The sequence below is a fragment of the Pseudophryne corroboree genome, chromosome 1, assembly GCF_028390025.1.
Source record: "Pseudophryne corroboree isolate aPseCor3 chromosome 1, aPseCor3.hap2, whole genome shotgun sequence".
NCBI classification, from domain to species: Eukaryota; Metazoa; Chordata; class Amphibia; order Anura; family Myobatrachidae; genus Pseudophryne; species Pseudophryne corroboree.
In genome coordinates, this window is record NC_086444.1 from 1,238,054,424 (window position 1) to 1,238,070,579 (window position 16,156).

The 16,156-nt window shown below is 41.6% G+C and overlaps 1 protein-coding gene across 1 annotated transcript; it reads left to right on the forward strand.

The window, feature by feature from the left end:
- The first annotated feature begins 11,276 nt into the window (after positions 1–11,276).
- LOC135052811 (vomeronasal type-2 receptor 26-like) lies at positions 11,277–15,357 on the forward strand. The gene is made up of 3 exons (XM_063957447.1): positions 11,277–11,381; positions 12,056–12,248; positions 14,456–15,357. The coding sequence occupies exons 1-3, from the start codon at positions 11,277–11,279 to the stop codon at positions 15,355–15,357; spliced, it is 1,200 nt and encodes a 399-aa protein (XP_063813517.1).
- The last annotated feature ends 799 nt before the right edge of the window (positions 15,358–16,156 follow it).

Sequence of the window (16,156 nt, forward strand, 5' to 3'; positions counted from 1 at the left end):
AGAACCTCTGGACCCCTTTGAGGGTTAAGGGTATCGGCCAATTTTGGATTGCTTGTAGTTTCTCAGGATCCATCTCTAGTCCGGAACCGGACACAATGTACCCTAGAAACGGAATGGACTTGACTTCAAAGACGCATTTCTCTAATTTGCAATAGAGATGATTGACACGGAGACGGGACAGAACCTCTTTAACCCAAAAACGATGTTCCTCTAAATCGTTGGCAAAAATGAGGATATCGTCTAGATAGACCACGACATGATGGTGTAGAATGTCTCTGAAGATCTCATTGACAAAATGCTGGAAGACAGCTGGAGCATTACTCAATCCGAAGGGCATGACGAGGTACTCATAATGTCCGTCACGGGTGTTAAAGGCGGTCTTCCACTCGTCACCCTCACGGATCCGGATGAGATTGTATGCACCTCTCAAGTCCAGCTTTGTAAAGATGGTAGCTCCGCTAACTCTGTCAAAGAGCTCAGTAATCAGGGGTAAAGGATAACGGTTCTTGATGGTAATGTCGTTCAAACCTCTGTAGTCGATGCACGGCCGCAGACCACCATCTTTTTTTTTTACAAAAAAGAAGCCTGCGCCGGCTGGGGAAGAAGAAGGTCGAATGAACCCCTTTGCTCGGTTCTCTTTAATGTATTCCTCCATAGAATGCGTCTCAGGCAGAGACAACGGATAAGTTCGGCCTCGAGGTGGAACCTTCCCTGGAACGAGATCAATCGGGCAGTCCCATTCTCTATGAGGAGGAAGGATATCAGCAGAAGCTTTACTGAACACATCCGTGAAATCTTGATATGGAGGAGGTGGAACATCAGACGACCTGGGGGAGGAAGAACAGACAGGCAATACTTTAAACAAACATGTCTCAGCACAGGAGGAACCCCATGCCAGGATTTGCGTAGTCGTCCAATCAATTGTAGGATTGTGAAGACGGAGCCATGGAAGGCCCAGGACCACAGGATGTGTGGCTCTTGGAATCACTAAAAAAGAAATAAGTTCGGAATGAAGAACTCCCACTTTCAGACGAACTGGTAGAGTCCTTAAAGAAATAACTGCATCAAAAATTTTGCTGCCATCCACGGCAGTTAAAGAAATGGACGAAGGAAGTCTCTCGGTGGGTAGGGACCACCGTTTAACATAGGCTTCGGTAATAAAGTTCCCAGCTGCTCCGGAATCAAGGAGGGCAATGACGTTCCGATAACGTTGAGCAACTTGAAGCGAGACTGGGAGATTACAATCTTGAGGAGATGGAGAGGAGATCATTACTCCTAGCCGGCCCTCTCCTTGGCGAGCTAGGATTTGGAGTTTCCCGGACGTTTGGGACAGGCATTAATGGTGTGAGACGGAGCTGCACAATAGAGACAGAGAGACTCGGAGAGACGTCTTCGGCGCTCAGCAGGAGTTAAACGGGAACGGCCAAGTTGCATGGGCTCATCTTTAGATGGTGACAGTTGACGAGGAGGAGGAGCAGAAGATTTTGGAGCAGATGATCTTCCACGCTCAGTTGCTCTCTCTCTGAAACGTAAATCAACTTTCGTGCAGAGTGAGATTAGCTCATCTAACTTAGAAGGTAAGTCTCTGGTAGCTAACTCATCTTTAATACGCTCAAATAAGCCATGCCAGAATGCAGCATACAGGGCCTCGTCGTTCCATGCCAGTTCGGATGCCAGGATCTGGAACTGTATCAGATATTGTCCTACAGTACGTAACCCCTGGCGTAAACGGAGAATCTCGGATGAATCTGAGGTTACCCGGCCTGGCTCGTCGAAGATGCGCCTGAATGTTGACACGAAGGCAGTGTAGGAAGATAGCAGGGTGTCGGACCTCTCCCATAACGGTGATGCCCAATCAAGGGCTGAGCCACTGAGAAGAGAAATAATGTAGGCAATTTTTGTACGGTCACTGGGAAAATTGCCAGGTTGTAGCTCAAACTGAATCTCACACTGGTTGAGAAATCCCCTGCAGAATCTTGGAGATCCGTCAAATTTTGCTGGCGTTGGAAGATGAAGACGTGGAGCAGAAATGGGTAAGGTGGGTGGGGTTATAGCTGGAGTCACTGTGGTTGACGCACCAGACGCGCCTGATCCACGGAGAGTTGTCTGAATCCCATCCAGCCGAGTAGAGAAATCCTGGAGACAGCGGATGATGTGGCCCTGTGCAGCCTCCTGATGTTCTAGTCGGGCTGCCAGTTCTTGCATCGGCCTGGCCGCTTGATCCTGGTCTCCGGCTGGATTCATTTGGTCAGTGCTTACTGTCACAACTGAGGGCCTGAGCTGACGGGAGGCAGCCTCAGTTGTAGGGGCTGAGATGTACCGGAACCTGTGAGGTTGTATCAGACCCCTGGACATGTAAGTAACATGAATAATAACTGCCCGAAGGCGTGACCACGACAACTTGGATAAAAGTCAATGATGTTTATTATGACAACTCCGCAACACAGCAGCAGTAAAAGAAAACGTAAAAGTCAGCAAAGAATAAATACAGTTCCTGGGTACTACAGGATGGCAGGAGCCACAGGGCACTGGTAGTGTGAGATAGTTCTTATAATCTTCTAGATGGAAAGTCCTTACCAGGCCCGACTGTAGCAATGGAGATAACCCAGGATTGTACCAGCTGGTGTTCCAGGAAAAGCTGGGTTGCTGAAGATAAAACGGCTGCTGTGGATACTGGCTGGAACCAGACTGTTGTTAGCACGGAGTGGATACTGGCTGGAACCAGTTAAATAATAAATGAACTTGGGAGCGATGAAATATGAACTGAAATGTAGAACTTGAGAGCGGAGAAATAATAATACCGGTGGAGAGTGGTAAAGTGTAGAAAGGACACCGGCCCTTTAAGAGAAGCTGTACTCTGCTGGAAACTGGGCTGGAAGCAGGTAATGTTGTAGCTGGAAACAGATGAATCCACAATGGATTGGAGAGTCAGGCTACACCGCAGGTGGAATGCTGGTGCGGGTCTCTATGGTGGAAGTCTTGAGACAGGAGCTGGAACCTGGAAGACAATCACAGGAGAGAGACAAACAGGAACTAGGTTTGACAACCAAAGCACTGACGCCTTCCTTGCTCAGGCACAGTGTATTTATACCTGCAGCAAGGAAGGGATTGGCTAGGCAATTATGCAGATTAACAATACTGACAACAGATTGGAGGAAATGATCAGCTGACAGAATCCAAGATGGCTACGCCCATGCAGACACTTGGAGGGAAGTTTGGTTTGTAATCCATGTGGTAATGAAAACAGTAATGGCGGCGCCGGCCACTGGAGACAGGAGACGCCAGGCTGACAAGTGCACATCCAACCACGCGGACACAGCGGAGGCCGCGGCTGACGTAATCGCCACTCTGACACTCTGCATGCAGAAGCTCAGGGACGGCGGCGGAGGCCGCGGGAGACGCCATGCCAGATGTAATAAGGCGTTACTGTGACAGCGTCTCAGAGAGACAGGAGAGGATGCAGGAATGTGAACATTAGGATAACAGATGGGATCCGGTCCTGGAGCGCTGAGCCAGCCTTAGGAGGCATCTGATGGGTAAGAAATGGCGTCCAGATACCCGGTTCGTGACACCTGGATCAAGATTGGGATTTGCAATGGAATTACCCCCTTGAACATGTATTTTAGTAAGTTGCTTTTGTAAAAAGGACACATACGTTTTTTCATTTTTTATTGACAGGTAATAGTAAAAAGGTCAACAGTACATGTCCAAGACACTAGAATACAGTGCTACAAAAGTAAAAAATAAAGAAAAATACAAAGTCACAAAGATCACAATGATTACAAGAATTTGCATAGCATTTCAGAATGGGGCGCCTGAAGTAAGTATTTTCAGGTTATACCACTTGGTGGACTTAATGCATTTCCTCAAAGCCTCCTTAACTGTTATTGATAAAGTGTGTTCATAAGCGAGCCGTATATCAAATAAAACTGTGTAAATTTGTCTTTATGAAGTGTTGTATTAGTCCCGTCCATAGAGAATAAACATTGGATTCGTGGAAGTAACAAAGTGATAGGTATAGGGTTCGAGGTTATCCATTGTGATAGTATTGTCTTTTTTTGTGGCTGCAGCCAATTTGTTAAGCAATATTCTATTACTTTTGGATAATGAGCAAGGGGTGGTTTGGGATATATGCCCCAGAATGCCCAGGCCATATCAATTGTGAATCTTAGATGTAAAGTGTTATTAATATATGATTAGAGTGAGATCCATAATGTCTGCTCCTTCGTGTAATATCACAAACAATTAATTATGTCTGCATCAGGAGTTCCACATTTATACTTGATCTCCGAGGGCCAACTGATGTCTGAAAACATGTCAAGCATGGGACCTGTGCTGCCCCTGGTTTCAGTGCAATTGTGTCTTCTGCCATCCTTAGAACATCATCTCCATCTCACTACCACAGTCATCTTTAAAAGAAATCAGGACTTCCAAAACTGGCAAGAAGGGAGGAGCCATTTTATAGGCTAACAAATAGTGATTTTGAAAGTATGTCTTAAAGCAATAGTTCTATGGTTTCCTATGTATCTCATCAGCCAATGGTCAGTCTCTTCTTCTGCAAGTTTTTATGGTGACATCTGACAACTATGTCTCACAGAAAAAAATACTCTGTAATTGTGGAAAACCCATCTGCCTGCCTTTAGGTGTTTTTAATTATTACGGGTCATTGCACTTGCTTTTTACATATTAGAATGGGTGCTATAAAAGATAAGACCTGGATACATGTATATTATAGAGTAACATAGTATCTAAGGTTGAAAAAATACAATTTATCCATCGAGTTCAACCTATTTGTGGTCTCCTATGCAGGATTATTTTGGTCTAAAATTTTGTCTGATGCTTATGTCAGCCGTGGCATTTTATCCCTCTTTTTATAGTAACTTTAGTGCGCGACTATGCACCATAACCCTGTATATCCTTATCCATTAGGAATTTAGCTAACCCATTCTTAAAGGTGTTGACTGAGTCCGCCATTACAACTCCCTCAGGCAGGGAATTTATAGCACATATTGTCCTTACTGTGAAAAAGCCTTTATGCCGCATTGTGTGGAATCTCCTCTTCTCTAACCTGAGCGAGTGTCCACGAGTCCTCTGTGCTGATCTTATAGAAAACAGGTCCCATGCAAGCCCTGTGTATTGTCCCTTTATATGTTTGTAGATGTTGATCATGTCCCCTCTTAGTATCCTCCTTTTCCAATGTAAACATGCCAAGCCTTGCAAACCTTTCCTCGTATTCCAGCGTCTCCATGCCATTAATTAGTTTGGTCGCCCACCTCTGAACCTTTTCTAGCTCCAGGATATCCTTTTTGTAGTATAGTGCCCAAAATTGTACACAGTATTCAAGATGTGGCCTCACTAGTGATTTGTATAATAGGAGTATAACACTCTCTTCCCTTGCATCAATCTTATTAGCCTTCTTTGCTGCAATCCTACTTTGGGTACTTCTGCTTAGTTTGCTATCTGTGTGAACCCCTAAGTCTTTTTCCAGTACAGAATCCCCTAATATTACCCCATTTAATATGTAGGTGTTATTTTTGTTCTTGCTACCACAGTGCATTACCTTACATTTGTCTGTATTGAAGCGCAGTCTCCATTTGGCTGCCCATGCTTCTAGTTTACCTAAGTCATTCTGAAGAGACTCAGCATCCTCATCCATATTTATAACCTTACACAATTTGGTATTGTCTGCAAAAATTGACACCATACTCTCTAGACCTACTGTTAGGTCGTTAATGAAAATGTTAAACAATAGTGGTTCTAGTACAGACCCTTGTGGCACAACACTTAGCACTTCAGTCCAATTTGAAAATTATCCTTTAACCACAACACGCTGCTCCCTATTATTTAACCAATTTTTAACCCAAGTGCATATTGTGCTTCCTAGCCCTATTTCTTGTAGTTTGTAGATAAGTTGCATGTGTGGTACTGTGTCGAAAGCTTTGGCAAAGTCTAAAAAAATTACATCTACCTCCTTACCCTGATCAAGGTTCGCACTTACTGTTTCATAAAAGCCAGGTAAGTTGGTTTGACATGATATGTCCTTAACAAATCCATGTTGATTCCTTTTAATAACCTTATTGGCTTCAAGGACCTTCTGAATTTTATCCCTTAGAATACCTTCCAGTACTTTCCCCACTATTGATGTAAGACTAACTGGTCTATAATTACCCAGTTCAGCTATAGTGAGCTGTCAGTATTAAGGATGATAGTGACCCACCTGATAAGTTGTGCGCATATTTTTAGCCAAACATGTGCTAAGAACCTCAATATTACGCTATGTTAAATTGCGGAGTTCGCTATAATTGTTGTGATTATTATTATTCCTAGTGCATAGAGAATACACATTATCTCTTCCTTCATGTTACTACAAGTCTCAGGATGGCATCATCTCTTATGTTTAAAATCAGGGTGTTGATTAAAGTTCACCCACCCCAACCTTTATGTTTCACAACACTTGTATCCAGTAAAGAGTGATTCTGGCAGTTTTCTGGCAATTTTCCCTTTAGTCATGGTCTAGAAAGTCTTCACCGTCATTGCAAATGTACAGAACAGCTTTTGCAATGTTATTGATGTTACTGGGATCTCATTTTCAGGGTAACAATGTCTGCAGAATGTAAAAGTTCTTGAGAATATAACATATCCAAAATAAACAATCCATAACAAGTACACATCTAAGGGACATCTTCTTTGATAGATGTTACAATATCAAGAGAGAGTGTTTCTATAATTAACTTATACTTAAATTTAGAAATAAATAGTATTATATAAATTGCATGGAGAATGTGTCAATCAACCAATCCCAGGAAAAATTGCAATTGAAGTCCGATGTTATGTGTCAGCTGAACAGTCACATACAGTATAAAACCTGGGCAACCAGCTACTGAGCTGCTAACCTGAACCCCATCGAAGCACCTCCACTGACAGCATGCCAAAGATTTCCACACCCATGTCCACACCATTCAGCCATACATTCAGAACCAGAGGTGGATCCACCAAACCCACTTCCAGCTGCAATGCTCCTAGGAGATGGCAGTGAAGGCAAAATTGAAACATACATGATATTGTTTTTGCCTGATAACATATTGTTTGCATATAGTGTGTTTCCCTTATTGATTAATTTGAATTCCTTTATGCATATTTAAAATCAAACATACATTCACTTTGTACTTTCAAGTGTTTTTCCAAACTGATTAAAATAATAATTAGAAAAATATTCCTGTCCCCAAATGTTTCTTAAATCTATAGATTCATAGGGAAATGGTAAATCCCACTATTTATCACAATGCTTAGGAATACAAATCATAGGCTACATAAATGTTATGTCTGTTCACATAACACATGGGATCCGGTCAGGATGCCAGCAGTTGGGAAACCGGAAGTTGGAATCCAGGCACCAGAATCCCTACATGCAGTCATAATGCCAATGCCGGAACTCCGGAAACAGATCAATTGCCGATGCCAAGTATAATTACCGAGCCCCCATCAGAATTATGTCCATCATGATGCCACGGATGGTCTTTTGACTGGCAGCATCCTGGATGCCAATATATATTGCACCAAACCCAAACAAAGGACAAAATACTATATATTAAAGAATGGTAGAAGTCAAAAGATTGTCCATTATGTAAATGCAAAGTCATCTAAGGGTGAACGATTTAACAGTGGTACATGTGTGTGTACATGTGTACAGCCAGATTATTAAATAAGTTGCACATACACTAAAAAACAATCACACTTTGGAAAAGGTCCCAGGAGGATCGAAATGCGTCAGTGATGAGAGAGTGGCTATATATTGAACTTTCCTGAGACTCTGGACATTTGGCTACAAAAGAAACCTTTTTGTGAGGATTCCCGTGGTTGCTATTGTGAGTTTTTGGTAAGCATTTGAGTTTATCACTGGGTGACCCTTGGGTGCTTATAAACATAAAGAAACCTTTATGTGCATGATCACAGTCATATAAAAATGAGTTTTAGGTACGTTAGTTCAAAAAAAGATTTATATTGGGTGACCACCAACTATAATACCACTACACAGTGGTGTCTATTGAGGCGAAGTTTCACTATACTACACATTGCCTTGTCATTCTTTTTTGCTTTTCTAAATACGCAAATTTGGAGAAAAAAATTACCCATAAGAAGATTCATAAATCGGACAAGTGTAAGAAACCATTATATAAAGGATTCCAGCTACATTTTGTGTTCAGTACGCTGTCATTTACTTGTTGTCCCCACAATCCAGATTGTATGGTCATTTTGTTTGAAAAGAAACCTTTATAAATTCAGCAGACCCAATCTATGAAGTGAGTTCCGGTACGCTAGATTTCATTGATGTGTATTTGGTCTCTTGAATACCGTTATAATTCAGAAAAAATTTATACTCAAGACATTTTTTGTTTTTTGTTTTCTCTCTTTTAATATGAACTACCTCTGGAGAAAAACCTGGATTAGAAGAGGAATTATTTCTGCTGAACCAGTGACTTTGTTGGTTTAATTTTTTCATGTGTTGCCTTTGATCTATTGTCTTGTCTCAAATATTTTTGTTACTAAATAACATTCAACTTGCATCTATATTTGAATTTTTTTTTATAGCTAAATCATGCCTTCAAACAGATAATTTGTAATGGTCAACTTTGCCAATGATCCTCAACTTTTCTACACTTTGGACAGTTTGTAAAAAAATGTAAAATTTAACCCCCCTAAAAACGCTAAGGGTGCGTACACACTAGGATAACATTGCAAACGATGATATGTCATCCGCTAAAGTACCCGACCTCAGCAAGTGCATACACACTTGTCGATGTCGGGAGAGGTGAATGCCAATGGAAGCAGGGGCTTCTCTTTGATATCATCTATCAGACCTGCAAGCAGCTTTTATATAACATCTGTACACACTAGACAATATCATTCTCAACCAGCCAATATCGGCCAGATCGTTTGAATTTTCGCCCACTGAGGGAACATATCATAAATGTTTGCTTGAACTGACATTTTCTTTACAGTGAGAGTCACCTCATGGTTCAAATCCCCCTGCCTGGTCACTGTGCATTGCTTAATTGGGGGGGTTCAAATTGGCCTAAAGCCAGATTATGCAATACACAGCAACTGAGCACAATGTACGACACTTTGAATAGAAAGTACAATAACATGCCACTAGGTTTGTATAGACAAAGGAACCCAGTTTTTAATAGTCTAAAATGTGTTTTATTATGGTTTTAGTAAATATGTGTGCATTATTATACTTATTTATAGCAGGAGAATATGGGAGCAACAACGAAGGGAAAAAAAGAAGCAACAGCAATACTCAGCAATACCTGTAAGGCCATGAGACAAAAGCAAGGAAATAGTTTTACAAAAACATATTGTAATGTGGCTTGGTAATAAAGAGCAAGTGTAGCCTGTTTTTACCCAGCAGCCTTCCCTTGAGCAATTCTCCTGCCTCAAATAGACTGAAGTCTCCCACTACAGATATGCTTTGTATTGCAGCATGCTGTAGTGGGATCATGATGCATATGCATAGCTGCCAGGCTCCCATTGAAATGAATTGTAAGAAATGAATATGAAGAGCGTGACCCGCTATGCCACGCGTTGTATGCTGCGATGAATGTTCATCACCGTATCAACGTAAAGGGTCACATCATCATTATGGAGAGACGACTGACTGAGGATAAAGACATCATAACATGAGCCAGGGTAGCCAAGAGGTGCTGTCATGCTGAGCCTTCTAGTTCCACACAGAAAAAAATAAAATGCATATGCACACTCTATAGTACTAAGCACTGCTAATCAGAATTCTTATAATACATTCTGCAATCAAATAGAGAAAAATTAAGGTGATTAGCATTATTTTTCACCAACAATATATGGGCTCACCAACTGCGACCATGTAACCTCATTAGTAGGGGTCACTAACACTAGGGTTCAAGTCCAGGACTTGGTCAGCACAGGACAACAACCCAAAGGCATGACACTAGTGAGAGGTTAAAGTGGTAGTAAGTTTTACATAAATAAGACACAGAAGATATGTGTTAGCATTATTATATTTGTAAGAAGTAATAAATACAGATGTATATATTTGAATAATTGGAACCTTGCATGCCGTGCAGAAAGCCATGTTGCAGCGTGCTGTGTCACAGTAAAGATGAGCATGGCTACATCTGTAGAATTATAAAATGTGTTACATATTACAAAATAACAGGCCTGATGCCTAGTAAGGTATATGTGGACTCCATCCTTAGGTGGTCTCAGCTTAATGTGTGGGCAGTCAATAGCACCCAGGACATTAGGCATACCTGAGATATTATAGCAATCTACCCTAATTTCATGTCACTGTGACTTCTGGCTACAGAAGCAGATTTAGGTGTTGCTCAGATCCATCAGTGAAGCCAGGACGTGTGTCAAGTACCTATAAAGGGTGGGCTGGGAACTTCCAAGTACTCACCCAGTGACTGATTGAAAGAAGTAAGGTGTAAAAAAAATGTAACAGAGAAAACAGTTTGTGCGGCACAGATACTGTGCAAGACCATCCAATGTCTGGGTCTACATGACCCTTGACGAAGTCATAGAAATGCATTAAGTTGTTATGAGTGAGACAGAACATCTGGATGTCATCACCATCAGATTTGGGTTTAAACAGCCCTGAAAAAACCTAGGTCTACAAAGCATGTGCAGTACCTGAAGATGTGGCACATCCTGCTCTGTTTGTTGTTCCTGTGTCCTTTCAATCAGGGGATAAGGTGAGCCACGTAAGAAGAGGACACTGCAGCACACGTGACTCAGCCATGGATCACCCATGTGTGATTTAGCTAAGTTGTCATCTTCTGTCCTGTAAACACCTTGTAACTTATTATGAGGTCCACATTATGTGATATGTGCCCAGCCTGACATTGGCAGTGATGGGAGCTGGCGTGTACATACACACTTGGAGATGCGGGCAGTGATGGACCAATGGTGGTGGCCATGCTTCATTCATCAGTATGATCCTCGCTGACTACATCCCCCATTGGCGCTGCATATAGGACCAATAGAGGATGCTGCTGATGACCTGCTGGGGCACGCTTTGTCAGTGTATCAGATGACATATCATATATTGTGTACCCAGCTTTAGTGTCATCACATGCAGAGTTCACAGGTGTTAAACCAGGCTCTGTAATACCGTACACATTAGATAGAACACAACTCTGTGACAATTAAACATTATTTAATAAGTTATTTCTATCTCTAATTTCATTAATGATTTACATATTTCTCCATGTACAAGATCCCCAAATCTCGGTGCAATGACAGATGTTCCCCTGGATACAGAAAAGCCTCTAATGGAGGATTCCATGTCTGCTGCTATGACTGTGTCCCATGTTCTGAGGGAGAAATGTCCAATGTTACAGGTAGGGATGTGTTATATACAGGAAGAGTCGCCATATGAGAGTAACTGATGATACAATTACTATGGTAAATGCACTCAGAGATGTGTGTGTTTAAAGGGGTGTGTGTGTGTAAAGTAATGTGTGTGTATAGAGGGGTGTGTTTGTACCAAGGGGTGTGTGTGTGTAGAGGGGTAAGAGTGTATAGAGAGGTGTGTGTAGGAGGGGTGTGTGTAGTAGGGTTTGTGTGTACATGTATAAAGTAGTAGTATGTGTAGAGGGGTAGTCTGTGTAGAGGAGTAGTGTGTTAAGAGGGGTGTGTATAGAGGTGTGTATATTAGGGTGTGTGTGTATATATATATATATATATATATATATATTAGGATATTTGTGTATGGGGGGTGTATGGGGAAGTGTGTGTGTAGGGAAAGTGTGTGTGTGTGTGTGTAGAGGGGTGTGTATAAAGGGTTGTGAGTGTGTAGAGTTGCATGTGTGTGTAGGTGAGAGGCAGCACATACAGTATGGGGATATAGATGGAAGGAGTATACATAAGTTTTAAGAAAGTATTTGACGAAAGTGTAGGCAAGTCTTTCAAGTAGCTTGGAGAGGCATGGCAGCTGAGAGATGGGACAGTAGTTTGAGAAAGTGTTAGGGTCAGAATTTAGTTTTTTCAGAATGAGAGTAATCACTGCATGCAGAGAAGGAAAGCTACCAGTAGAGAGAGTGAGAGATTACAGATGTTAGTTAAGGTTGGGATGAGCAAAGGAGACAGAGATTTATTTACTTGTGATGGTATAGGCTCAAGAGGAGAGGTAGTAGAGGAGCAGGCTGAGAAGAGTGTTGACACTTCATCTACACTTGTGGGATCAAATGGGGAGAGAATGCCAGAAGGTTCAGATAGAGAATTGAGCAGGTCACTGGCTGAGGAAGAGCATACCATTTCATCTCAGATCTCATCAATCTTGTCCTTGTAGTAGGAAGCAAGATCTTGCGCCTTGATAGTGGCTGGTGGGTTGGGTGAGGGATGGTTCAGAAGTGATTAATATGACATTTAATATGGACAGTTCTTGAAAATTAATAGCAATATTGAAATCACTCATGATGATGGTGGAGATGTCAGAGGATAGAAAGTGAGGGTGCCAGGCAGAAAAATCTTCCAGAAATTGTTTGGGTTGCCCAGGTGGGTGATAAATAGCTGCAACACGCAGAGAGAAAGGAGTGTAAATCCCGATGGAATGTACTTCAAATGATGTGAATGTGAGTGATGTTACTTGTGGTAGAACTGTGTGTGTGACAGATTGGGAAAGTAATAATCCAGCTCCTCCTCCTTTACTGTTTCCAGGCCTGGAGCAGTGTGTGAAATGGAGACCACCATGTGTCAGTGCTGCAGGGGAGGCTGTATCTGATTTTATGAGCCATGTTTCTTTTATAGCAAGCAGATTGAAGTTGTTAGATATGAAGAGGTGATGTAAAGATGTTAATTTGTTACAACGGAGCGTGCATTCCATAAGGCACATTTTAGTGATTTGAAGGGTGCAGGGAGACATGTGTTTATGAGTTTGGCTGGTTGTCTATATTGCTGCGAATCAGGTGGATGTGAGTGGGGCAAGTGGTTGGGTCCTGGATTTGGGGAAATGTCACCAGCTAAAAGCAGCAGGAGAGAGAGATAAATAAAGTTGGAGGTTTGTCAATATGTTTTATGGTGTCCGGTTGTCAAAGTAGAGAGATAAGTAAAAATCTCATGAGTGTTAACAAGAGGGAGTGAATAATTTAGGCAGCAATGTGTACAGGGGGATGAGAAGCAGGGATAATGAATGATGTTTTTGTTTTAGAGAAAAAGCTATGGAGTACAATGAAGAAAATGAATTTGTGGTACATGGTTTGTTTCAGATAAAAGTACAGTTCTTTAGGCTCGGAGTGTAAAAAAGTTGCAACATTTAAATGTAAACATTCAAATACCTGTTTACTGGTGTTCAGCTGTTCATTTACAAACACTTAGTATTATGAATAATTTACGTATGTGAATTCAAATTGATCCGCACAGCTGACCCTAGATTGCATCTAAATGAATTCTTGGCAAATGAATAAAGGCTATCAGTGAGGCAAAAGTTTAGTTGGTTATACATGTGTTCAAAGCCACACATACTCTGCTGATTAATTTGAAAAGCCACACTTGTATTGTATAGCTGTGTAAAAAGTAGCATAACATTTTTTCACATTTTCTCAAAACAAGTTGTCAAGCTTCGTATACAGACTGAGACATGCACGCAGATATACAGTACATGTGTCCAATCAAGGCGGCACAGACACTGCTGATTAAGTTGAAAAGTCACACTTGTATTGTATATCTGTGTAAAAAGTAGCCTCCAGTAGCTGATGCATTGAGGAGCGACCTCATTGCAGTTAGGTGCTGCTTTGATATATTGCATCTGTACTGTATATCTATGTGTATACGGAATATACCGGCTGCAGGAGGCTGTGCTATCCAGCACTGTACTGTTGTTTTCATTAGTTGTGCAATTGCCACCAAGTGGTGGAGCTGTGTATTGCATGCTGTTGATCCTCTTCTGCCTTATCATGCCTTACTTCCCCAAGCAGCGCTATTTGTATGGCACGACTAGGACGCCTGTATGGTGCAGTAGTGGCAATGATGAGTGTAGCTACATGTATAAGAGTAGTTGTAAAGGGACTAATTCTGGAGCCCTTGTTACATCTATTGCAGTCCAGTGTCATGCAGCCTCACCCCACTACTCCACACACATCCTTTCATGTCATGCTTTTCTTCAGTGTAGTGTAGCTCAATATTGGAATATAAACTGCGATGTAGTCCGAAGTACATAAAGCCTCTAATGGCGCAGTAAAGGATACAGTTGCCATTTTGCTCCCATGGACTGCCCATCACATTCAAACCTTAATACCCCTCAATGGGTCATATACTGTACCTGATTAAACCTTTTAGGTAGAAACACATCAAGACTATTTCAGTGAAATAAATTGGATGTTTTATTTAGAATTCTAAGATGGATGTTCTTTAATTGTTTTATGTTGAGCAATTTATTGGCCACACAGATAATATGTTATTTTATATTACATTTTAGACAGTGACAGCTGCCATAGATGTCCTGATGAGGAGTGGCCGGATGAGAGAAAAGTGAGATGTGTCCCCAAAACATACGACTTTCTGTCATATGAAAAGGACAATGTGGCACTAATTTCCCCAGTAACCGCTTCATCTTTCTCTGCCGTAACATTATTTATATTAGGGAACTTTATTTATTACTGGAACACTCCAATTGTGAAAGCCAACAACCGGGCTGTAAGCTTCATTCTCCTGGTCTCAATCTTGCTGAGCTTTCTCTGTGTATTCTTGTTCCTCGGCCAGCCGGTGGATGTAACCTGCAGGCTGAGACAGATGTCATTTGGGATCTTCTTCTCCACAGCTGTCTCTTCTGTACTGGCCAAGACTGTCACTGTCTGCATTGCTTTCAAAGCCACCAAACCTGGTAGTCCCTGGAAGAAGTGGGTAACACTCAAAGTGTCTAATTATGTGGTCATTGTGTGCTCCTCTGTCCAAGCTCTAATCTGTGCTATGTGGCTGTCAGTTTCTCCTCCATACCATGAGTATGACCATAACTCCTATCAGGGAATGATCATCATTCAGTGTAATGAGGGGTCAGTGATTTGGTTCTACTCTGTGTTGGGCTACATGGGGATCCTGGCAGCTGTGAGCTTTGTTCTGGCTTTCATGGTGAGGACATTACCGGACAGCTTTAATGAGGCCAAGTACATCACCTTCAGCATGCTGGTGTTCTGCAGTGTCTGGATTGCAATGATCCCAGCCTATCTGAGCACCAAAGGGAAAGACGCGGTGGCTGTAGAGAAATTCGCCATCCTGACCTCATGTGCTGGAGTTCTGGGCTGTATATTTTTCCCAAAACTCTACATTCTGCTTTTCAGAACTGATTTGATCTCCAGAAAAATGATGCTGGGAAAGAACTAACCATAAGGAATGACATATGCACTAGTGTGCCAAAGTTTTTGGCCAAGGAAAATAATTGTTAATAAAAGACAAAATGTAGTGAAGTAATGAATATATGTATTAATAGTAATGTTTCACATATCGTAGCTAAACATTATCAAAATTATTTATAATTTTATAGTATAACATAAATTTCAGATCAATTTGGCTTTCATCATTGTGTCCTCCTTTGGTGCATATCACTGCTTCACATAATTTGGGCATTCTAGACACCAACTTTTCTAAAGTTCTGTAAATTATGCCTTTCCAGGCATTGGTCACATTATACACTGCTCAAAAAAATAAAGGGAACACTAAAATAACACATCCTAGATCTGAATGAATGAAATATTCTTATTAAATACTTTGTTATTTACATAGTTGAATGTGCTGACAACAAAATCACACAAAAATTATCAATGGAAATCAAATTTATTAACCCATGGAGGTCTGGATTTGGAGTCACCCTCAAAATTAAAGTGGAAAAACACACTACAGGCTGATCCAACTTTGATGTAATGGCCTTAAAACAAGTCAAAATGAGGCACAGTAGTGTGTGTGACCTCCTCGTGCCTGTATGACCTCCTTACATCATCTGGGCATGCTCCTGATGAGGTGGTGGATGGTCTTCTGAGAGATCTCCTCCCAGACCAGGACTAAAGCATCCGCCAACTCCTGGACAGTCTGTGGTGCAACATGGCATTGGTGGATGGAGCAAGACATGATGTTCCAGATGTGCTCAATTGGATTCAGGTCTGGGGAACGGGCGGGCCAGTCCATA